The 24,349-nt window shown below is 45.5% G+C and overlaps 1 protein-coding gene and 1 long non-coding RNA gene across 2 annotated transcripts in view; both read right to left on the bottom strand.

Moving 5' to 3' along the window:
* Positions 1–17,801, bottom strand: part of LOC121579847 (bifunctional heparan sulfate N-deacetylase/N-sulfotransferase 1-like) — a 24,772-nt gene extending 6,971 nt beyond the window's left edge. The window contains exons 1-12 of the mRNA XM_041894775.1: positions 17,120–17,801; positions 11,003–11,485; positions 8,731–8,818; positions 8,318–8,472; positions 7,385–7,570; positions 3,927–4,055; positions 2,589–2,771; positions 2,084–2,180; positions 1,258–1,381; positions 719–893; positions 305–585; positions 38–140 (exon numbers count right to left, since the gene is read on the bottom strand). Of these exons, the coding sequence (XP_041750709.1) occupies positions 38–140; positions 305–585; positions 719–893; positions 1,258–1,381; positions 2,084–2,180; positions 2,589–2,771; positions 3,927–4,055; positions 7,385–7,570; positions 8,318–8,472; positions 8,731–8,818; positions 11,003–11,485; positions 17,120–17,671 (2,556 nt within the window). The 5' untranslated portion in view covers positions 17,672–17,801. The remainder of the gene's footprint in view (positions 1–37; positions 141–304; positions 586–718; positions 894–1,257; positions 1,382–2,083; positions 2,181–2,588; positions 2,772–3,926; positions 4,056–7,384; positions 7,571–8,317; positions 8,473–8,730; positions 8,819–11,002; positions 11,486–17,119) is intronic.
* A 333-nt stretch (positions 17,802–18,134) lies between these two features.
* Positions 18,135–24,349, bottom strand: part of LOC121580315 — an 81,689-nt gene continuing 75,474 nt past the window's right edge. The window contains exon 3 of the long non-coding RNA XR_006003017.2: positions 18,135–18,350. This is a non-coding gene — a long non-coding RNA (uncharacterized LOC121580315). The remainder of the gene's footprint in view (positions 18,351–24,349) is intronic.

Genomic DNA, 24,349 nt, shown 5'->3' with positions numbered 1-24,349 from the left:
CAGTGAACAACTTGTATTGGCAAATTACAACTCTTACCTCTGGGTCCATGTCAGGGTACCGCCGCCCCTTGCTCTTCCCCAGACACTTGGTCTTCCCTTCCTCCAGCAGCTGACACCAGAAGCCTTTCTTGGGGTCAAACCTGGAGAAAACATATTAAATCTTAATCTGGGAGCCCCAGTTAAAAATGTACAGGACAATTTGTATTTTAAAATGCTCTTTGTTACAATACATCTAGGCCCATATTGACATATGGAGGTAAGTGTCTAGGGAAGTTATCTGTTCTGTGTTTGTGAAGTGACTCACGCTAGGATCCTGTGGTAGTTGACCATGTTGACCAGGCCTAGAAACTTCTGGATCCTGTCCATAACTGAGGCCGGCTCAGTCTTCAGCTGCTGCCCATCCAGAACCAGGACCTGACTGGAGTGGTAGTGGTTGAGCCATCGCTCCATGTGGACGGCGTACCAGCCCGGCACCAGGCAACGGTTCTGGAGCACACGCAGTTTCACTGGGGCATCATGGGTAGCCGCGATGACATCATGGAAGGAGTATTTCAGAGCCACTGGGTCGTCATGGGCGCGCTGGTGCTGTAGGGTTATAATATGACATAGGGTTATAACATGACAGTCAAAATGAGGAATAGTTATGTATCGTACAGACCTGGTACCATGAGTAGTAATTATGTATTATCTACAACAGATATAAGGAGTTATAACCAACCTGGTACCATGAGTAAGCGCGGTCAGCTGGGTTGATGAGGATGGTGATGATCTTGGCCTTTGGCAGGAGGGCGGCCGCCCGCTCCGCTGCCACCTCGGAGTCAAAGTAGTTGGCACTTTTCTCAAAGTAGTAGTCTGAGCTGGTGTTGGATGGCAAGGGGAAGTACTCCATGTACCTGTGTGTTCACCCAAAGACAAAACAGATGCACTAACTAAATTATAGACTGACAGAACACAGACAGAACACTGACAGAAGCACAGATGAAGTCAACTCCTGGACTAGAAAGCATTATAATTTCTAAACCGTTTTCAATTTGATTTTAGTAATTTACATTTTAGTCATTTAGCAGACGCTCATTTTAAAGTATATTGAGTTAGTCCCCCACAAAAAAATATAATGGTATAAGGGTACACTTTTAATTTTTAGATCATAAGGAATAAGATTACATGGACAGGGGAGGCCTGATCCTAGATCAACACTCCTGCACCTGAGACCCTTTATGAATACGTCCCAGAGCTCTTTCTCTGTGGAAGTCATACCAGTCAATGCCTCTGTGGTAATTGTGTCCATTGAAGAACTGAATCTCCTCAAAGGTCTCCTTGCTGGGGTAGTTACTGGTCAGGTCAGGGTGCATGCCCAGGAACAGATAGAGGGCTGTAGAACCTGGGAGGGAGAGGGATGGAGAGAGGGAGGGAGGGAGGGAGGGAGGGAGGGAGGGAGGGAGGGAGGGAGGGAGGGAGAGAGAGAGGGAGGGAGAGAGAGAGGGAGGGAGGGAAAGAGAGAGAGAGGAAGGGGAGAGAGAGGATATATTTTGAAGCATTGACTAATTGACTTTGAAGCACCTTGCAGCAGTCATAACAATTAATGATAAAACAAATTGTCTCGTTAGTGTCCTGTTCCCATTAGTGTGTGTGTGTTTCTCATAAACCGCCTTCTGCTTTCTCTGCGGAGGAGAGCGAGTCAGTCAGTCATCTGTGAAAGGCCAGTTCCCGTTATTCTGTCCTGTACTGAGAATGTGTAACTCTGAGAGAACAACACCTCCTCTGCAGCCCAAAGTCTCAGAAACCTCCTACAGGCCAGAGCAAATCCCTCTCAACTCTAACTACTCATCACTGTGATAATTACATATGAGGAAGGGAAACGAGGTGAGGTGAGGTGAAATGCATCCCAAATGGCACCCTATTCCCTATATAATGCACTACCTTTGACCAGGGTAGGGCTCTGGTCAAGAGTAGGTCAAGAGTAGTGCATTATACAGGGAATAGGGTAACATTTGGGATGGGAAGCAAGCAGAAGTGAGATTGTGGACGGAGAGTCATAGCTAGTGATGTCCACTAGGTGGTGCTGGTGTTCCATCTCTCTCACCTGTCTTCTGAGGCCCAATGACAAGCAGCTTGGGGAAACGGTCGCATGTCTTCTCCTTTGACCAAATGTCCTTATGCCTTTTGTCCTCGCAGGGATCCTGTAGGACCAGGGTTTATGAGTGTCGTTAGTAATTCTTACTTTGGTCCAGTTGCTTAACTTCTAATAGTCTAACAGGGCTCTGCCACCTTCCACCGCAGATGCAGAAGGCCAACATAGGCAGATGCCGTGGATAGCTTAAACTGACGGATTTTGAAGGGGATTTTTTTATTATGTTACTTAGATTCATGTCTAAGTAACATAATAAAAACTCATGTCAAACACCTATCTAAATGAGATTAAGCTGTGTGCATTCAGGTTAAAGGGAGGTTCCACTCAAAATACAATCTAACATGATTTTTCCACTTAGCTTGGCTGTAGTTGATTCCCCAAGATAGTTATCACATCCCAGTATTAGTCAATGCACACATCCAGTTCCAGTCAGTATCTATCTGTCCCACAGACTGACCTGCCAGAGTGGGTTTCTCTCGTTGGGGAAGAGGCTGAAGTATCTGTGGGCCAGCTGGATGGGAGGCAGGGTCTGCAGCCGCAGGTTGGTCCAGGTCTGCAGGAAGGCCACCAGGCTCTTAAAGGTGTACAGGCCTAGCTGGTCGTTACCATAGTTAGACAGGTGGGTCATGAAGATACTGATCTGGAGGAGGAGAGAGGAGAGAGAAACAGGAGAGAGAGAGAGAGAAACAGGAGAGCGAGAGAAACAGGAGAGAGGAGAGAGAAACAGGAGAGAGGAGAGACAAACAGGAGAGAGAGAGAGAAACAGGAGAGAGGTGATACAGGTGAGAGAGAAAAACAGGAGAGAAACAGGAGAGAGAGAAACAGGAGAGAGAGAAACAGGAGAGAGGAGAGAGAAAGAGGAGCGAGAGCGAGAAACAGGAGAAACAAGAGAGAGAAACAGGAGAGAGGAGAGAGAGAAACAGGAGAGGAGAGAGAGAAACAGGAGAGAGGAGAGAGAGAGAGAGAGAGAATCAGGAGAGCGAGAGAGAAACAGGAGAGAGGAGAGAGAAACAGGAGAGAAGAGAGAGAAACAGGAGAGAAGAGAGAGAAACAGGAGAGAGGAGAGAGAAACAGGAGAGAGAGAAACAGGAGAGACAATAGATAAACAGGAGGAGAGAGAGAGAGAGAGAGAGAGAGAGAGAGAGAGAGAGAAACAGGATAGAGGAGAGAGAAACAGGAGAGAGGAGAGAGAAAAAGGCGAGAGGAGAGAGAGAGAAACAGGCGAGAGGAGAGAGAAACAGGAGAGAGAGAGAGAGAAACAGGAGAAAGAGTGAAACAGGAGAGAGAGAGAGAAACAGGAGAGAGAGAGAAACAGGAGAGAAACAGGAGAGAGAGAGAGAGAAACAGGAGAGAGGAGAGAGAAAGAGGAGCGAGAGCGAGAAACAGGAGAGAGAAACAGGAGAGAGAGAGAGAGAAACAGGAGAGAGGAGAGAGAAAGAGGAGCAAGAGAGAGAAACAGGAGAGAGAAGAGAGAGAAACAGGAGAGGAGAGAGAGAAACAGGAGAGGATAGAGAGAAACAGGAGAGAGAGAGAGAAACAGGAGAGAGGAGAGAGAAACAGGAGAGAGGAGAGAGAAAGAGGAGCGAGAGCCAGGAGAAACAGGAGAGAGAGAGAGAAACAGGAGAGAGGAGAGAGAAACAGGAGAGAGAGAGAAACAGTGGAGAGAGAGAGAGAAACAGGAGAGAGAGAGAGAAACAGGAGAGAGAGGGAAAGACAAAGGTTAACTTAAATTCACTCTGATTGAATGTATAGTGTGTGTGCGCGCGTGTGTGTCTGTATGTCTGCGTTAACTCACAGGGTTGAGTAGGACAGTGAGGAACAGCTCTCCTCCGTTAATGAGTTTGTCCAGTTCATTGGGACTGCCTGGGTACTCCTTATAGAAGATGGTGTGTGTAAACAGGCCACACGTCTGCCTGGGCAAGACCTGCAAACACACACACACACACACACTTATAAGTCAATGACACACACAAGCACGCACACGCACACGCACACACACAAACGCGCACATGCACACACACACACACACACACAAGCACACACCAGCCCCACTGGTCTATTCAATGCAAAACATTCCAAACCCCAAGCAATATAAACACTTTTGCTTTCAATAATCTTATTATTATTATTATTATCATTTGGAGAAGCAAACCTCTTATTCACTCTGAGTCTATATGGAAATTTAGATTTACTTGTGTTTTGGTGGCGTGCCGTCAGGGTTTATGCTGTGGAGGGAAAAGTCTCTGTTGTTGATGTTGTTGTTGTATTGTTAAAAGTGTATCCAAGAGGTAGTGTCTGGGGGCCGGTCAGAGTGATTGGTAGTGTCTGGGGGCTAGTCAGAGTGGTTGGTAGTGTTAGGGGGCCAGTCAGAGTGGTTGGTAGTGTTTGGGGCCCAGTCAGAGTGGTTGGTAGTGTTTGGGGCCCAGTCAGAGTGGTTGGTAGTGTTTGGGGCCCAGTCAGAGTGGTTGGTAGTGTTTGGGGCCCAGTCAGAGTGGTTGGTAGTGTTTGGGGCCCAGTCAGAGTGGTTGGTAGTGTTTGGGGCCCAGTCAGAGTGGTTGTTAGTGTTTGGGGTCCAGTCAGTGTGGTTGGTAGTGTTTGGGGGCCAGTCAGAGTGGTTGGCGTAGCTACAGTCCACTATCACATACTGCTGTAGAGGGATCCTCAAACACTGACTGACCAACAGGAAGGCATAATGAGGCTGGCCATTCCAAGGCCACTGTTGCCACGGTGATACAAATAAAACCAACCTGCTGTTCTTTCCATCTCAGGGGAGGAAGAGAGAAGGAGAGATGTTGATAGGAGATACAGAAAAAAGAGAAGAAAGAGGGAGAGATGGTGAGATAAGTGGTGGTAATAGAGTTATGAAGATGAGATAGGTGGTGGTAATAGAGTTATGAAGATGGTGAGATACAGCGGCTTGCGAAAGTATTCACCCCACTTGGCATTTTCCCTATTTTGTTGCATTTGATTTACACAACATGCCTACCACTTAGAAGATGCAAAATATGTTTTATTGCGAAACTAACAAGAAATAATACAAAAAAATGGAAAACTTGAGCGTGCATAACTATTCAACCCCCCCAAAGTCAATACTTTGTAGAGCCACCTTTTGCAGTAATTACAGCTTCAAGTCTCTTGGGGTATGTCTCTATAAGCTTGGCACATCTAGCCACTGGCATTTCTGCCCATTCTTCAAGACAACACTGCCCCAGCTCCTTCAAGTTGGATGGGTTCCGCTGGAATCTTTAAATCATACCACAGATTCTCAATTAGATTGAGGTCTGGGCTTTGACTAGGCCATTCCAAGACATTTAAATGTTTCCCCTTAAACCACTCGAGTGTTGCTTTAGCAGTATGCTTAGGGTCATCGTCCTGCTGGAAGGTGAACCTCCTTCCCAGTCTCAAATCTCTGGAAGACTGAAACAGGTTTCCCTCAAGAATTTCCCTGTATTTAGCGCCTTCCATCATTCATTCAATTCTGAACAGTTTCCCGGTCCCTGCCAATTAAAAACATCCCCACATCATGATGCTGCCACCACCATGCTTCACTGTGGGGATGGTGTTCTCGGGGTGATGAGAGGTGTTGGGTTTGCGCCAGACATAGCATTTTCCTTGATGACTCAGGTCTCATCTGACCAGAGTACCTTCTTCCATATGTTTGGGGGGTCTCCCATATGCCTTTTGGCAAACACCAAACATGTTTGCTTAATTTTTTTCCTTTAAGCAATGGCTTTTTTCTGGCCACTCTTCCGTAAAGCCCAGCTCTGTGGAGTGTACGGCTTAAAGTGGTCATATGGACGGATACTCCAATCTCAGCTGTGGAGCTTTGCAGCTCCTTCAGGGTTATATTTGGTCTCTTTGTTGCCTCTCTGATTAATGCCCTCCTTGCCTGGTCCGTGAGTTTTGGTGGGTGGCCCTCTCAGCAGGTTTGTTGTGGTGTCATATTCTTTCAATTTTTTTATAATGGATTTAATGGTGCTCCGTGGGATGTTAAAAGTTTGATATTTTTTTATAAATCAACCCTGATCAGTACTTCTCCACAACTGTCCCTGACCTGTTTGGAGAGCTCCTTGGTCATGTGACAGATCATGTGACACTTAGATTGCACACAGGTTGACTTTATTTAACTAATTATGTGACTTCTGAAGGTAATTGGTTGCACCAGATCTTATTTAGAGGCTTCATAGCAAAGGGGATGAATACATATGCACGCACCCCTTTTCCGTTATTTATTTTTTTGAATTTATTTGAACAAGTTATTTTTTTCATTTCACTTCACCAATTTGGACTATCTTGTGTATGTCCATTATGTCACGGTTTCATCCGAGGCTGCTCCTCCTCCTTGTTCGGGCAGGCTTCGGCGGTCGTCGTCTCCGGAGTACTAGCTACCACCGTTCTTTGTTTTCGATGTTTGTTTGGTTTGGTCTGTTTGGTACACCTGTTCATGTTTAGTGTTGATTATGTGTCCTATAAGTTCTCGTTGTTTCTGTCATGTGTTGTGTGTAATTGGTTTCACCTGTCTGTTGGTGCTGTTCACTTTTTGCCAGTCGCTAGCGTGTACCGTCGCACTGTTGTTTTCGTGCGCAGTCGGTTTTGTGTTTTACGCACTGTTGCGTATTGTTCGCCTCCGGGTTGGTTAGACCCGTTTGTTATTTTGTCTTTTCAAGTAAAGACTGGTTTGACTTAGCTCCTGTGTCCTGCACTTGATTCCGCACCACATCCGCATCAGATACCCTGACACATTACATGAAATCCAAATGAAAATCCATTTAAATTATAGGTTGTAATGCAACAAAATAGGAAAAACGCCAAGGGGGATGAATACTTTTGCAAGGCACTGTAGGTGGTGGTAATAGAGTTATGAAGATGATGAGATAGGTGGTGGTAATAGAGTTATGAAGATGGTGAGATAGGTGGTGGTAATAGAGTTATGAAGATGATGAGATAGGTGGTGGTAATAGAGTTATGAAGATGGTGAGATAGATGGTGGTAATAGAGTTATGAAGATGGTGAGATAGGTGGTGGTAATAGAGTTATGAAGATGATGAGATAGGTGGTGGTAATAGAGTTATGAAGATGGTGAAGAGAGTAGGAAAGAGAAGGCAGGAGGTAGAGACAGAAGGATGAAGGCTAGGTGCAGCCAGCACCATCTTGTTTACACCTATTCTGTAACTTCATATCTGCAAAGGAAGACAGAGCAAACCAGAGATGGAGAGAGAGAGAGTAAACGTCAGTAAGGGCCCTGTGACTCACGCTGATACCGCTGTGTATGAATCCTCGTCTGAAGCGGGCAGGTTTGAGGTGGGGGTATTCCTCTGTGCTGGTCACCCTGATTCCCCATACCTTCTTCCAGGCATCGTACAGCTGCAGGTGGACCGGGTACACCCCAGAGTGGTGGGGGGCTACAGCATAGCCCATGTTAGTGGGGATACCGTGCTCCTGGAAAGAGAGAAAAGGGGAGGCAGAAGAGGGGTAGATGGGGGTGGAGAGAGAGCGAGATAGGAGGTGGGTAGGGAGGAAGAAGGAATCATAATTAAAATCACAGCCAGGATTCAGACTGATACGACCTGACACACACATAAGTCATTACCAAGTGATTTCTCTCACTCAGCACCAGCCCTCACTGTATTGCTCCTCATTAGCAATGCTAAAACTAGCCCAACACAGCACATAAATGGTACTGTAGATCTGCCATGATACAACGGGTGCGTGAGGTAACGAGCAGCATTAGTTCTGGTGCTTTGGACAAATCACCATTTTACAGGTGGTATTTCAGAAGGGGAGGGGACAGTCGGCCTGTAACATGCAAAGAGAGAGGGTGGAGCTCTTCGCTCTGGTTCCAATCCTTGTTCTAGCTCTTCTCTTAACAAGTATGGACCCAGAACTTAATCGAGCATCTGACCAATTACGCAAGACTTTAGTTCTGGGTTAACCGAGATTAGGCTAACGTTAGCATTTCTAATGAGGAGCAACAAAGTAATGAGGCCCCGTGTAGCTCAGTTGGTAGAGCATGGCGTTTGCAACGCCAGGGTTGTGGGTTCGATTCCCACGGGGGGCCAGTATGAAAATGTATGCACTCACTAACTGTAAGTCGCTCTGGATAAGAGCGTCTGCTAAATGACTATAAATGTAAACATTTTAACTGTTAGCATCCCACTGCTAGCCCCCAGACAGACAGAGACTCACCATAGCGAACCTCTTGTTGAGCAGCATCTGTTCAGCTAGCACTGACTGGTTGTGGAAGAGGTGGGGCTGCATGTGACTCCACATGTGGGGGAACCACCAGAACTCCTTGACGTAGGAGAGGAGCAGGTCATCCCCCAGGTCCTCCTCATCTGACCCTGGAGACAAAGGGAGGAGAAGGAGAGGAGAGAAGGTAAGAAGATGGGAGGTGTGCAGAAGGAGGACAGGGAGAGGACCGGATGGAGCAGGAGAGTAGCAGCGAAAGAGAGGAAAGAATGAAGAGGAGGGAAGGGGGAGGGAGAGAAAAATGTTTGTTTGATAAACAATGCCTGGAAGAAGGTGTGGTGTATGCCCTCGAGTTATAAAAGCAATGTGTATACTGCTTGGATTTGTGAATAGTATCCTGTCTGTCTTACCTGCATGGAAGAACTTCCCTGAATAGCCCAGGTTGAAGGTGAAGTTGGGTACATGGTTACGCAGCTCTCTCTGGGTCTCCAACAGGGCCTGACACAGGGAGGAGGAGAGGGGGGGTGAGCAACACACACACACAGAGCTCATCTTGTTGATCTGTATCTCTCTCCCTGTTCACGTCCTCATCAACCCCCGGCTGCCTCTTATCTCTCCTTCATTCCGTTTGATATCTCTCTCCTCTGATTTGAGTTTGTTTCATTTATTGTCTATATATGAATCCACGCTTCCACTCTCACTTTCTCCCAGTCTCCCTCTGTCTCTCCTGCCTTGTCAGGTTCCTTCCATACACCTCACTGTTCAGATGCCAAGCGATGAAAGAAGCCTTGATATACTACTCCTGCTATTCTACTTTTCTACCCCTGCACATGAGAGGAGGTACAACTCTGATGAGGGATGGAGAACAACACAGACAACCAAAAAGGTCCTTCTATTCTGTGTTGAAATATGAATGGATATGGTTTTGGAGAGAGTGTGTCCCCCTATCGGAACGCTGAAGCCTGTCAATTCTGAGGAGCCTACTGAGATGAATACAGAGACAGAGCGGGTGGAGGGAGAGAATAGGTTTAATATAATATTAGGAACGGCAAGATGCCTGTCATGTGCTGTACCAACCCACTTACAGTGCTTTCGGAAAGTATTCAGACCTCTTCCCTTTTTCCACATTTTGTTACGTTACAGCCTTATTCTAAAATTGATACAATAATTTTTTTCCCTCGAACTACACACAATATAAATGACAAAGCAAAAACAGGTTTTTAGATATTTTTGCAAATGTATTAAAAATAAACAGAAATACCTTATTTACATAAGTATTCAGACCCTTTGCTATGAGACTCGAAATTGAGCTCAGGTGAATCCTTTTTCCATTGATCATCCTTGAGATGTTTCTACAACTTGATTGGAGTCCACCTGTGGTAAATTCAATTGATTGGACATGATTTGGAAAGGCACACACCTGTCTATATAAGGTCCCACAGTTGACAGTGCAAGTCAGAGCAAAAACCAAGCCATGAGGTCGAAGGAATTGTCCGTAGAGCTCCGAAACAGGATTGTCTCGAGGCACAGTTCTGGGGAAGGGCACCAAAAAATGTCTGCAGCATTGAAGATCCCCAAGAACATCATTCTTAAATGGAAGGAGTTTGGAACCACCAAGACTCTTCCTTGGGTTGGCCATCCGGCCAAACTGAGCAATCGGGGGAGAAGGGCCTTGGTCAGGGAGGTGACCAAGAACCCGATGGTCACTCTGACAGAGCTCCAGACTTCCCCTGTGGAGATGGGCGAACTGTCCAGAAGGACAATCATCTCTGTAGCACTCCACCAATCAGGCCTTTATGGTAGAGTGGCCAGACGGAAGCCACTCCTCAGTAAAAGGCACATGACAGCCCGCTTGGAGTTTGCCAAAAGGCACCTAAAGGACTCTCAGACCATGAGAAACAAGATTATCTTTTGCCTGAATGCCAAGCGTCACATCTGGAGGAAACCTGGCACCATGATGGTGGCAGAATCATGCTGTGGGGATGTTTTTTAGTGGCAGGGACTGGGAAACTAGTCAGGATCGAGGGAAAGATGAACGGAGCAAAGTACAGTGAGATCATTGATGAAAACCTGCTCCAGAGCGCTCTGGACCTCAGACTGGGGCGAAGGTTCACCTTTCAACAGGACAACGACCCTAAGCACACAGCCAAGACAATGCAGGAGTGGCTTCGGGACAAGTCTCTGAATGTCCTTGAGAGGCCCAGCCAGAGCCCGGACTTCAACCCGATCAAACATCTCTGGAGAGACCTGAAAATAGCTGTGCAGCGACGATCCCCATCCAACCTGACAGAGCATGAGAGGATCTGCAGACAACAATGGGAGAAACTCCCCAAATACAGGTGTGCCAAGCTTGTAGTGTCATACCCAAGAATACTCAAGGCTGTAATCGCTGCCAAAGGTGCTTCAACAAAGTACTGAGTAAAGGATCTGAATACTTATGTAAATAAGGTATTCGGTTTTTTATTTTTAATACATTAGAACATTTTTCTAAAAAACCTTTTTTGCTTTGTCATTATGGAGTATTGTGTGTAGATTGATGAGGGAAAAAACAATTTAATCATTTTTAGAATAAGGCTGTAACGTGACAAAATGTGGAAAAAGTCAAGGGGTCTGAATACCTAATAATGCTTACTTACAAACATATTATGCAGCATAATTACAAGGTCTCAGAGTATGTATCACCTTAACATCCTCCACCTTCATCCTCGTGCCCTCCTTCCCCACAAAGATGTCATCTATATCGACCAGTAGGTGTCGCTCCAGGGAGAGAGACAGCCTCTTCCCCGTCAGGAAGCCCACCGCGTCCACAAACACCAGCTTGTGCAGCCAGAAGTTGAGGTTGTTCCCAAACAGAACCCTCTGGATCCCATCATGGAGCCCCAGGTCCTGCACCACGGAGGGGAGCAGTGCGGCCGTCGTACCCAGCGAGGGGACACTCTCGGCGGACTGGGTTTTGGCTAGGAGGATGGGCTCATAGGTGGAGTGGTTGGACTGGAAGACGGTCCAGTCGTCACCGGGAAGGGGGCCGGGGATAGGCTGGCCGGAGCGCGTGATGAAGAGGAGGGGGGACTTGGGGTTGACCGTGCAGTCTTTCAGGCCCAGGTTGGAGTGGAGGAAGAGGGGGAAGCCTTTGAGCTGGGCGCTCAGCAGGCTGTTCTCATTGGCCTACACGAGGGAGGAGGGTGGTCAATTACATTGCCAAGTAGGGACAGAGAGTTACAATTTCATTCCAGTCAATTCTATTCAGATCATTGCCGATAGAAATCTGTTCCATTGCATTGAATAGAGAAAACTTCCAATCATGTGGAATAGAAAATGCTGTTAGCTCTGTGCAATACATTTCAAAGTGACACCCTATTGAATAAGCTCGACTATGAAATACATTCTATAGAGATGAAGAGGGTGGTAATTCAATTCATTAGATCCTATGGATGTCCAATCTATTTCTCCTAAACTGCCTCTCCCAATCCTCTCACATCTCCATGGCTACTGTCTCTCTCTCTCTTGCTCTCTCCGTCTCTCTCTTACTGGAGGCTTAGTCAATAACTATCTCACATGGCTGTGTGGGCGTCTGAGAAAACAATGTTATTAAGTTAACACTCACCCACACACACTGAGGACGTTCCCACACACAAAAAATATATGAAAGCAACTTTTCCCCAATGCCCACAGAAGTATGAAACAAATTCCTGTTCAACATTGATGATGTCATTGAGATTAACTCTCTCTCTGTGTCAATTGCTCTCCCTGATAGACTGATCCCAAACCCCACTATATTTACTAGGTATTCATGCTTACCCACCTACCACTCCTCCCTCCACCTCTGCTTTTTCATAAGACCTGCAAACTGGCCTTTGGTAACCAGGCTCTACTGGGATTACTGAGATAGAGGAAGAGGAAGAGGAAGAGAGAGAGAGAGAGAGAGAGAGAGAGAGAGAGAGAGAGAGAGAGAGAGAGAGAGAGAGAGAGAGAGAGAGAGAGAGAGAGAGAGAGAGAGAGAGAGAGAGAGAGAGAGAGAGAGAGAGAGAGAGAGAGAGAGAGAGAGAGAGAGAGAGAGAGAGAGAGAGAGAGAGAGAGAGAGAGAGAGAGAGAGAGAGAGAGAGAGAGAGAGAGAGAGGGACTGATAGACAGATGGAGATAGAGAGAAAGAGAAAGTAGGGTGTTTCTGACCTGGAAGACATAGTACTAACCTTAAAGCTAGAATCCTTAATTGAAACAATAACAAAGCAGTCTGTTTTGGCAAAAAAGCTGTGGGATGGCCAGAAGACAGAGCTTTGGATGCAAGGACTGACGATCCATATCATTAAAATTATAGTTTTAACCATGTTTATAAATTTATTTTGTTTACAAACATTGTAGTAAAACAAGCTTATATTTTGGGTTCTGATGGGGTATGACAGTCAAACTAACCTCATGAGGCATTTATAAGTTATATTCTTCAAGAATCAGTGGGTATATACAGTTGTGTGTATGTATTGGTATTGATACAGTTTAAGTCGTAAGTTTACATCCACCTTAGCCAAATACATTTAAACTCTGTTTTTCACAATTCCTGACATTTAATCCTAGTAAATATTCCCTGTTTTAGGTCAGTTAGGATCACCACTTTATTTTAAGAATGTGAAATGTCAGAATAATAGTAGAGAGAATGATTTATTTCAGCTTTTATTTCTTTCATCACATTCCCAGTGGGTCAGAAGTTTACATACACTCAATTAGTATTTGGTAGCATTGCCTTTAAATGGTTTTATCTTGGGTCAAACGTTTTGAGTAGCCTTCCACAAGCTTCCCACAATAAGTTGGGTGAATTTTGGCCCATTCCTCCTGACAGAGCTGGTGTAAATGAGTCAGGTTTGTAGGCCTCCTTGCTCGCGCACACTTGTTCAGTTCTGCACACACATTTTCTATAGGATTGAGGTCAGGGCTTTGTGATGGCCACTCCAATACCTTTACATTGTTGTCCTTAAGCCATTTTGCCACAACTTTGGAAGTATGCTTGGGGTCATTGTCCATTTGGAAGACCCATTTGCGACCAAGCTTTAACTTCCTGACTGATGTCTTGAGATGTCGCTTCAATATATCCACATAATTTTCCTTCCTCATGATGCCATCTATTTTATGAAGTGCAACAGTCCCTCCTGCAGCAAAGCACCCCCACAGCATGATGCTGCCACCCCCGTGCTTCACGGTTGGGATGGTGTTGTTCAGCTTGCAAGCAAACCCCTTTTTCTTCCAAACATAACGATGGTCATTATGGTCAAACAGTTCTATTTTTATCATCAAACCAGAGGACATTTCTCCAAAAAGTAAGATCTTTGTCCCCATGTGCAGTTGCAAACCGTAGTCTGTCTTTTTAATGGGGGTTTTGGAGCAGTGGCTTCTTCCTTGCTGAGCGGCCTTTCAGGTTATGTCGATATAGGACTCGTTTTACTGTGGATATAGATACATTTGTACCCGTTTCCTCCAGCATCTTCACAAGGTCCTTTGCTGTAGTTCTGGGATTGATTTGCACTTTTCGCACCAAAGTACGTTCATCTCTAGGAGACAGAACACATCTCCTTCCTGAGCGGTTGTCACGCCCTGGCTCTGGGGACTCTAGTACGTTGAGCCAGGGTGTGAGTTTTCATGTGTGTTGGTGCTAGTTGTTGTAATTCTATGTTGGCCAGGATGGCTCCCAATCAGAGACGGCTGTAGCTCGTTGTCTCTGATTGGGAGTCATACTTAGGTAGCCGTTAGGCATTCATTCATTGTGGTTTCTTGTTCGTGTTGGTTTGTGTTTGACCATTGACTGTCACGTCATCGTTTTGTTGTTTTTGATCGTGTGATCATTAATTAAATAAATATGTTCGCATTCAACGCTGCGCCTTGGTCCTCCTCTGTTCCCGACGAGCGTGACAGCGGTATGACGGCTGCGTGGTCCCATGGTGTTTATCCTTGCATACTATTGTTTGTACAGATGAACGTGGTACCTTCACGCGTTTGGAAATTGCTCCCAAGGATGAACCAGACTTGTGGAGGTCTACAATTTATTTTCTGAGGTCTTGGCTGATTTCTTTTGATTTTCCCATGATGTCAAGCAAAGAGGCACTGAGTTTGAAGGTAGGCCTTGAAATACATCCACAGGTACACCTCCAATTGACTCAAATGATGTCAATTAACCTATCAGAAGCTTCTAAAGCCATGACATCATTTTCTGGAATTTTCCAAGCTGTTTAAAGTCACAGTCAACTTAGTGTATGTAAACTTCTGACCCACTGGAATTGTGATACAGTGAATTATAAATTAAATAATCTGTCTGTAAACAATTGTTGGAAAAATTACTTGTGTCATGCACAAAGTAGATGTCCTAACCGATTTGCCAAAACTATAGTTTGTTAACAAGAAATTTGTGGAGTGGTTGAAAAACAAGTTTTAATGACTCCAACCTAAGTGTATGTAAACTTCCGACTTCAACTGTACAGTGAGGGAAAAAAGTATTTGATCCCCTGCTGATTTTGTACATTTGCCCACTGACAAAGAGATGATCAGTCTATACTTTTAATGGTAGGTTTATTTGAACAGTGAGAGACAGAATAACAACAAAAAAATCCAGAAAAACGCATGTCAAATATGTTATAAATTGATTTGCATTTTAATGAGGGAAATAAGTATTTGACCCCTTTGCCAAACATGACTTAGTACTTGGTGGCAAAACCCTTGTTGGCAATCACAGAGGTCAGACGTTTCTTGTAGTTGGCCACCAGGTTTGCACACATCTCAGGATGGATTTTGTCCCACTCCTCTTTGCAGATCTTCTCCAAGTCATTAAGGTTTCGAGGCTGACGATTGGCAACTCGAACCTTCAGCTCCCTCCACAGATTTTCTATGGGATTAAGGTCTGGAGACTGGCTAGGCCACTCCAGGACCTTAATGTGCTTCTTCTTGAGCCACTCCTTTGTTGCCTTGGCCGTGTGTTTTGGGTCATTGTCATACTGGAATACCCATCCACAACCCATTTTCAATGCCCTGGCTGAGGGAAAGAGGTTCTCACCCAAGATTTGACGGTACATGGCCCCGTCCATCGTCCTTTTGATGCGGTGAAGTTGTCCTGTCCCCTTCGCAGAAAAACACCCCCAAAGCATAATGTTTCCACCTCCATGTTTGACGGTGGGGATGGTGTTCTTGGGGTCATAGGCAGCATTCCTCCTCCTCCAAACATGGCGAGTTGAGTTGATGCCAAAGAGCTCGATTTTGGTCTCATCTGACCACAACACATTCACCCAGTTCTCCTCTGAATCATTCAGATGTTCATTGGCAAACTTCAGACGGGCCTGTATATGTGCTTTCTTGAGCAGGGGGACCATGCGGGCGCTGCAGGATTTCAGTCCTTCACGGCGTAGTGTGTTACCAATTGTTTTCTTGGTGACTATGGTCCCAGCTGCCTTGAGATCATTGACAAGATCCTCCTGTGTAGTTCTGGGCTGATTCCTCACTGTTCTCATGATCATTGCAACTCCACGAGGTGAGATCTTGCATGGAGCCCCAGGCCGAGGGAGATTGACAGTTATTTTGTGTTTCTTCCATTTGCGAATAATCGCACCAACTGTTGTCACCTTCTCACCAAGCTGCTTGGCGATGGTCTTGTAGCCCATTCCAGCCTTGTGTAGGTCTACAATCTTGTCCCTGACATCCTTGGAGAGCTCTTTGGTCTTGGCCATGGTGGAGAGTTTGGAATCTGATTGATTGATTGCTTCTGTGGACAGGTGTCTTTTATACAGGTAACAAAATGAGATTAGGAGCACTCCCTTTAAGAGTGTGCTCCTAATCTCAGCTCGTTACCTGTATAAAAGACACCTGGGAGCCAGAAATCTTTCTGATTGAGAGGTGGTCAAATACTTATTTCCCTCATTAAAATGCTAATCAATTTATAACATTTTTGACATGCGCTTTTCTGGATTTTTTTGTTGTTATTCTGTCTCTCACTCTCTCACTGTTCAAATAAACCTACCATTAAAATTATAGACTGATCATTTCTTTGTCAGTGGGCAAACGTACAAAATCAGCAGGGGATCAAATACTTTTTTCCCTCACTGTATATCATTCATTTAGAAGTTATATTCTTCAACAACAGTGGGTATATATCATTAATTTAGAAGTTATATTCTTCAACCATCAGTGGGTATATATCATTCATTTATAGAGCTGACTGATATGTTTTTTTGTTGTCCGATAACGATAACGTTTTTTTGGGGACAACACTTACCGATACCAACATTATAGTATTAAAAATACTATTTTTTCCCGCAGTTTTCTCATACATTTCCATCCAAAATGGCAATTTTCCAAGAAATATGCTTCAAATGTTGATTTCTTATATTGTGAAATTAATGAAATCATGAGAATGTGTTCAGATAAGCATGAGATTCCCTTTTTTCATCCTATTTATTGAATATCGGTTATCGGTGGAATTATCAGGTAATAACGATATAGGCTAGTGCTAAAAGTCCCAACATGAATGTAGCAACTAAGGATTCTAACCTTAAAGAAGCCGATGATGCCCACTCCGTATTCCACACAGTACTAACCTTAAAGAAGCCGATGATGCCCACTCTGTATTCCACACAGTACTAACCTTAAAGAAGCCGATGATGCCCACTCCGTATTCCACACAGTACTAACCTTAAAGAAGCCGATGATGCCCACTCTGTATTCCACACAGTACTAACCTTAAAGAAGCCGATGATGCCCACTCTTTATTCCACACAGTACTAACCTTAAAGAAGCCGATGATGCCCACTCCGTATTCCACACAGTACTAACCTTAAAGAAGCCGATGATGCCCACTCCGTATTCCACACAGTACTTGTCCAGCAGCTCTCTGTTCCAGGCGTCCAGGTTGACGTACTTCAGGATGTTCTCGTAGATGACCAGTGTGAAGCGCCCGTGCTCCTTATCCGTTAACGTGGGCATGTCCCCTTTACCGGGAGAGATCTCCATCCGGTACCGGAAACGTCCCGACTCCAGGATGGCCACGATATCCTGGCCAAGTTGAGAGTACTGACTCTCTACAAACACCAGCACTACAGGGTCTGTCCTCCCCCCTCCTTCGCCCCCGGGTCCCCCAGACACCGCCCGCACTGGGAGCAGCCGCGACGGGCTCACCCGGAGGTCATCGTAGATGGCCGACACTCCCTCGCCACCAGCCACGCCCCCTCCTGAGTGCTCGAGCTCCTGTTTCGCGCCGTACAGGAAGTAGGCGGAGACGAAGACGCTGACGGTGCAGAAAAGGAAGAGGAGGAGCAGGGAGGTCTGGAGGGGGAGGTGGCGGACAAGACGGACCAGCCGACGCAGGCGGGACACGCATCCCAGCATCGTCACGCACAATGCCTGACCCGAATGAACCACTGACCGAAACTACTAAGAAAACAGTCTCTGTAGGGCTTGTTGGTAGGGTGGGGTAGGCTTGGGTAGAGTAGGGTAGGCTAGGGTAGGCTAGGTTAAGGTAGGGTAGGGAAGGGTAGGTTAGGGTAGGGTAGGCTAGGCTAGGTTAGGGTAGGGTAGGGTACGGTAGGGTAGGGTAGGCTAGGTTAGGGTAGGGTAGGGTAGGCTAGGGTAGGGTAGGCTAGGCTAGGGTAGGCTAAGCATAAATAAATCAGTCCAAAGTCAGTCTTGTTAATTCCAGTCTTCTGGTTATTAATCCACAGGCTATAGAAGCAGCAGCAACAGCTACTGGAGATAGAAATGAGATGGTTTCATTGGCTCTCCCACGCACTGTGTTGCTGATTATGTCACCATGGCAGAGATGTGGGCGGTCTCCGACCTGGGGAGGGGGGCACACCGCACGCCAGGGAGGGAGGGGGGAAGGAGAGGGGGAATCAGAGCAGGAGAGGGCAGCTAGAGGGCTGGCTGGTCACCTGTCCATCACTGGAACCAGCCAACCACATCCCTCAGGGTTCCTGATTGGTGGTTGATTATTCCGGGGGCAGGCAAAGGTGAGGTCACAAAGGTCATCCCAATAGCTACATTCTCCTGGATGGTTTCTGGTTATGACCTAGAATGAAACGCAAGAAAGAAATATAAAAAAATCGAACAAGAGCACAAAGAACATTTCCTTTTCATAACTCACACACTAATGCCATATTTGTTGTTTGTTTATGTGTGTGGGAGAGGTGTAGGATACAGTGCCGGTGCTCCTCTGAAAGTTCATTTTAAAAGCAGTCCTTGCATTCACCTACGCATGCTATCAGAGCTGCCAAAAAACCCTACACACACCCCACCCAACCCCAGCCCTCACACACACTATTGATCGACGGAGAGAGAGCGAGAGAGAGAGGCCTGGAGGCGAGCTGCTGAGCCAGTCTGTTTAGGCAGGGCTCTGTGACTGCATGTAAAGTGATGCCATGGCCCTTGGGGAAACTCACCTCCTATTCCCCTCAAACACACAGAGGATCAGAGGGGAGAGAAACAAGCAGTCAAGCCACAATCCAAAAGCAATGCAGCCAGCAGATAGTGACAGACAGAAACCAATGGGAACTTCTCTCTCTGAAAAGCACACCATCCTATCACACTGCATCTACGTTGGATGTGCAAGCTAATTAACCCAATCAAATTACACCAGTGTCTTATTGGCTGTTCTTGACCATGCTCTGATCTCTGAGGATACAGTCCAAGTTTCAAACATATTCACATAAAAAAAGTGAAAAAGCAAAATAATCACCTACATAAAACCATTCTCATTTCTCATTGTATTTTTTTATTTCTCCTTTATTTAACCAGGTAAGCCAGTTGAGAACAAGTTCTCATTTACAACTGTGACCTGGCCAAGATAAAGCAAAGCAGTGCAATAAAAACAACAACACCGAGTTACATATGGGGTAAACAAAACATAAAGTCAAAAATACAACAGAAAATATATATACAGTGTGTGTGAATGTAGTAAGTTATGGAGGTAAGGCAATACATTTTTTTTACAATTTCGTAATTAACACTGGAATGATAGATGTGCAAAAGATGATGTGCAAATAGAGATACTGGGGTGCAAATTAGCAAAATAAATAACAATATGGCGATGAGGTAGTTGGGTGGGCTAATTTCAGAATGGCTGTGTACAGGTGCAGTGATCGGTAAGCTGCTCTGACAACTGATGCTTAAAGTTAGTGAGGGAGATAAGAGTCTCCAGCTTCAGATATTTTTGCAGTTCGTTCCAGTCATTGGCAGCAGAGAACTGGAAGGAATGGCGGCCAAAGGAGGTGTTGTCTTTGGGGATGACCAGTAAGATATACCTGCTGGAGCGCAGACTACGGGTGGGTGTTGCTATGGTGACCAGTGAGCTAAGATAAGACAGGGATTTGCCTAGCAGTGATTTATAGATGACCTGGAGCAAGTGGGTTTGGCGACGACGCAAGCAGCGTTCGGTTGAAGAGCATACATTTAGTTTTACTAGTGTTTTAGAGCAGTTGGAGGCCATGGAAGGAGTGTTGTATGGCGTTGAAGCTCGTTTAGAGGTTTGTTAACACAGTGTCCAATGAAGGGCAAGATGTATACAAAATGGTGTCGTCCGCATAGAGGTGGATCCGAGCATCACCAGCAGCAAGAACGACATCATTGATATATACACAGAGAATAGAGTCGGCCCGAGAATTGAACCCTGTGGCACCCCCATAGAGACAGCCAGAGGTCCAGACAACAGGCCCTCCGATTTGACACATTGAACTCTATCTGAGAAGTAGTTGGTGAACCAGGCGAGGCAGTCATTTGAGAAACCAAGGCTATTTAGTCTGCCAATAAGAATGCGGTGGTTGACAGAGTCGAAAGCCTTGGCCAGGTCGATGAAGACGGCCGCGCAGTACTGTCTTATATCGATTGCGGTTATAATATCGTTTAGGACCTTGAGCGTGGCTGAGGTGCACCCATGAGCAGCTCGGAAACCGGATTGAATAGCGGAGAAGGTACGGTGGGATTCGAAATGGTCGGTGATCTGTTTGTTAACTTGGCTTTCAAATACTTTCGAAAGGCAGGGCATGATGGATATAGGTCTGTAACAGTTTGGATCTAGAGAGGGGGATGACTGCGGCAGCTTTCCAATCTCTGGGGATCTCAGACGTTACGAAAGAGAGGTTGAACAGGCTAGTAATAGGGGTTGCGACAATTTCAGTGGCTAATTTTAGAAAGAAAGGGTCCAGATTGTCTAGCCCAGTTGATTTGTAGGGGGGGGCATGGGCAAGTTGCAGCGGAGGGTGCAGAGCTGGTGGCCGGGGTAGTGGTAGCCAGGTGGAAAGCATGGCCTGCCATGGCAAAATGCTTGTTGAAATTCTCGATTATTGTAGATTTATCGGTGGTGACAGTGTTTCCTAGCCTCAGTGCAGTGGGCAGTTGGGAGGAGGTGCTCTTATTTTCCATGGACTTTACAGTGTCCCAAAACTTTTTGGAGTTAGTGCTACAGGATGCACATTTCTGTTTGAAAAAGCTAGCCTTTGCTTTCCTAACTGATTGTGTATATTGGTTCCTGACTTCCCTAAAAAGTTGCATATCGCGGGGGCTGTTCGATGCTAATGCAGTACGCCACAGGATGTTTTTGTGCTGGTCAAGGGCAGTCAAGTCTGGGGTGAACTAGGGGCTATATCTGTTCTTAGTTCTGAATTTTTTGAATGGGGCATGCTTATTTAAGATTGAGAGGAAAGCATTTTTAAAGAACAACCAGGCACCCTCTACTGACGGAATGAGGTCAATATCCATCCAGGATACCCGGACCAGGTCAATTAGAAAAGCCTGTTCGCTAAAGTGTTTTAGGGAGCGTTTGACAGTGATGAGGGGTGGTCGTTTGACCGCGGACCCATTACGGACGCAGGCAATAAGGCAGTGATCGCTGAGATCCTGGTTGAAGACAGCGGAGGTGTATTTAGAGAGAAAGAACTACTTGAGAAGTGTATTATTGACCACTGACTGCTGTACTCAGAGTACTGAGGTAGAGCTGGGACGATAAACCGGAAGTTATCGACACTGACCATACCGAACACTTACAGTGGGGGAAAAAAGTATTTAGTCAGCCACCAATTGTGCAAGTTCTCCCACTTAAAAAGATGAGAGAGGCCTGTAATTTTCATCATAGGTACACGTCAACTATGACAGACAAATTGAGAAAAAATAATCAAGAAAATCACATTGTAGGATTTTTTATGAATATATTTGCAAATTATGGTGGAAAATAAGTATTTGGTCACCTACAAACAAGCAAGATTTCTGGCTCTCACAGACCTGTAACTTCTTCTTTAAGAGGCTCCTCTGTCCTCCACTCGTTACCTGTATTAATGGCACCTGTTTGAACTTGGTATCAGTATAAAAGACACCTGTCCACAACCTCAAACAGTCACACTCCAAACTCCACTATGGCCAAGACCAAAGAGCTGTCAAAGGACACCAGAAACAAAATTGTAGACCTGCACCAGGCTGGGAAGACTGAATCTGCAATAGGTAAGCAGCTTGGTTTGAAGAAATCAACTGTGGGAGCAATTATTAGGAAATGGAAGACGTACAAGACCACTGATAATCTCCCTCGATCTGGGGCTCCACGCAAGATCTCACCCCGTGGGGTCAAAATGATCACAAGAACGGTGAGCAAAAATCCCAGAACCACACGGGGGGGACCTAGTGAATGACCTGCAGAGAGCTGGGACCAAAGTAACAAAGCCTACCATCAGTAACACACTACGCCGCCAGGGACTCAAATCCTGCAGTGCCAGACGTGTCCCCCTGCTTAAGCCAGTACTTATCCAGGCCCGTCTGAAGTTTGCTAGAGTGCATTTGGATGATCCAGAAGAGGATTGGGAGAATGTCATATGGTCAGATGAAACCAAAATAGAACTTTTTGGTAAAAACTCAACTCGTCGTGTTTGGAGGACAAAGAATGCTGAGTTGCATCCAAAGAACACTATACCTACTGTGAAGCATGGGGGTGGAAACATCATGCTTTGGGGCTGTTTTTCTGCAAAGGGACCAGGACGACTGATCCGTGTAAAGGAAAGAATGAATGGGGCCATGTATCTTGAGATTTTGAGTGAAAACCTCCTTCCATCAGCAAGGGCATTGAAGATGAAACGTGGCTGGGTCTTTCAGCATGACAATGATCCCAAACACACCGCCCGGGCAACGAAGGAGTGGCTTCGTAAGAAGCATTTCAAGGTCCTGGAGGGGCCTAGCTAGTCTCCAGATCTCAACCCCATAGAAAATCTTTGGAGGGAGTTGAAAGTCCGTGCGACAGCCGCAAAACATCACGCTCTAGAGGAGATCTGCATGGAGGAATGGGCCAAAATACCAACAACAGTGTGTGAAAACCTTGTGAAGACTTACAGAAAACGTTTGACCTGTGTCATTGCCAACAAAGGGTATATAACAAACTATTGAGAAACTTTTGTTATTGACCAAGTACTTATTTTCCACCATAATTTGCAAATAAATTCATTAAAAATCTTACAATGTGATTTTCTGGATTTTTTTTTTCTCATTTTGTCTGTCATAGTTGATGTGTACCTATGATGAAAATTACAGGCCTCTCTCATCTTTTTAAGTGGGAGAACTTGCACAATTGGTGGCTGACTAAATACTTTTTTTCCCCACTGTATCGCAGGCATTTTGCTGATATCGTTCATAACGCAATCCAAAGGTGTTAAACGGAGAGCATTATCAAAGGTTTGTTACAGTACACCACCAAGCCTGACACCACCAAGCCTGACACAATACATAAGTAGATATCTGACATCTTACACGGAATGCATTTAATGAGTTATTGATTTCTGATTAGAGTAGCTTGATGGGGGGAAACATCTGATATCATTCCATGGTTCCATATATAATTCCTCATGGTATTCCATGAAGGAAAGCTCAACATCATTCCATATAGCATTCCTTGAGGAATACCATGGAGAAAAGCCTAAAATCTCTCCATACAAAACAATCAACTCTGTGAGAACCAGGCTATACATTCTCTGGTATTCCTGCTTCAGTCACAATCTCCCTCCTGAGTCGTGCTGCTGCTGTGGAGGATATCACACTTCCACTGAGCTGCCTCCAAATTTCCCTTCAGAGGACCACAGTTTTTAAACGTAAAAAGAGGCCGTGAAAAAGAGGTGGGTGTGGAGAGAAAGTATCGCTCTAGAGCAGACAGAAACACACAGCCCTGCTATGCTGAAGACTGCCATTCCTTCTGTCAGGAGCCAGGTCCGTGCCACGGCATATCAAAACAAGATTAGCCACTACGGCACAGTGCGGAGGCCGCTGAAGAGCAAAGCAGAGGACGAGTCACTCAGAGAGAATAGTACGGTTTTCTCAGGTGGGTGGTGGTTACGCTGCTTTAATAGAAGGTTCCAAATATTACTCAACCACAGATGTGGCTTTGAGAAGCCAAATCCTACCATTTTAGAAAATTATTTTGGTAATTAATCACACTAATGATAAAATGTTATCTAAAGCCAAAGGTCTGAGGAGAAACAAAGGCTGCCGTGACATTGATGCCATTGGTGGTGACAGAGGTTAGCAGGTGCAGGTTAACAGCAGTTCAAGACAAACAGAGCAGAGAGAAGAGATATATCTATCTATCTATCTATCTACAGTAGGTGTTGGACATCTACATAAGGTCTTGGCCAACTCTCAGCAGTGATGACTGCCCCCCAATGTTGACCTTCAGCCTGGGCCACAAAGAACTACAATTAGATCAGAGAGAGGGATGGGGGAGGGAGAGAGAGAGGGAGGGATAGAGAGGGGAGAGAGAGAGAGAGAGAGAGAGAGAGAGAGAGAGAGAGATGAGAAGAGAGCATTAGACTGTAATGTAGGCTAGTGGGAATAGATATGTAGCTAGGTACACCAGAGCTGCATTTACACTGAGTGGAAGAACACAGGCTAATGGCTGTTCTAACCCTCTCCATCTCCACTAACAGCATCTTCTACTCCTCTCTATACATTCAACGGAGACCCTTCCCCCCCATTCCAAAATAATACAATAAATGTAAACCTGATGGGATGTGGGGGCAATGTATCAGCAAGGTTGTAGAGAGGTAG

This window comes from Coregonus clupeaformis, chromosome 2 (assembly GCF_020615455.1).
Source record: "Coregonus clupeaformis isolate EN_2021a chromosome 2, ASM2061545v1, whole genome shotgun sequence".
Lineage (NCBI taxonomy): Eukaryota > Metazoa > Chordata > Actinopteri > Salmoniformes > Salmonidae > Coregonus > Coregonus clupeaformis.
The sequence above is the reverse complement of the archived record's forward strand: the minus strand, read 5'-3'. Positions and strand labels throughout refer to the sequence as shown.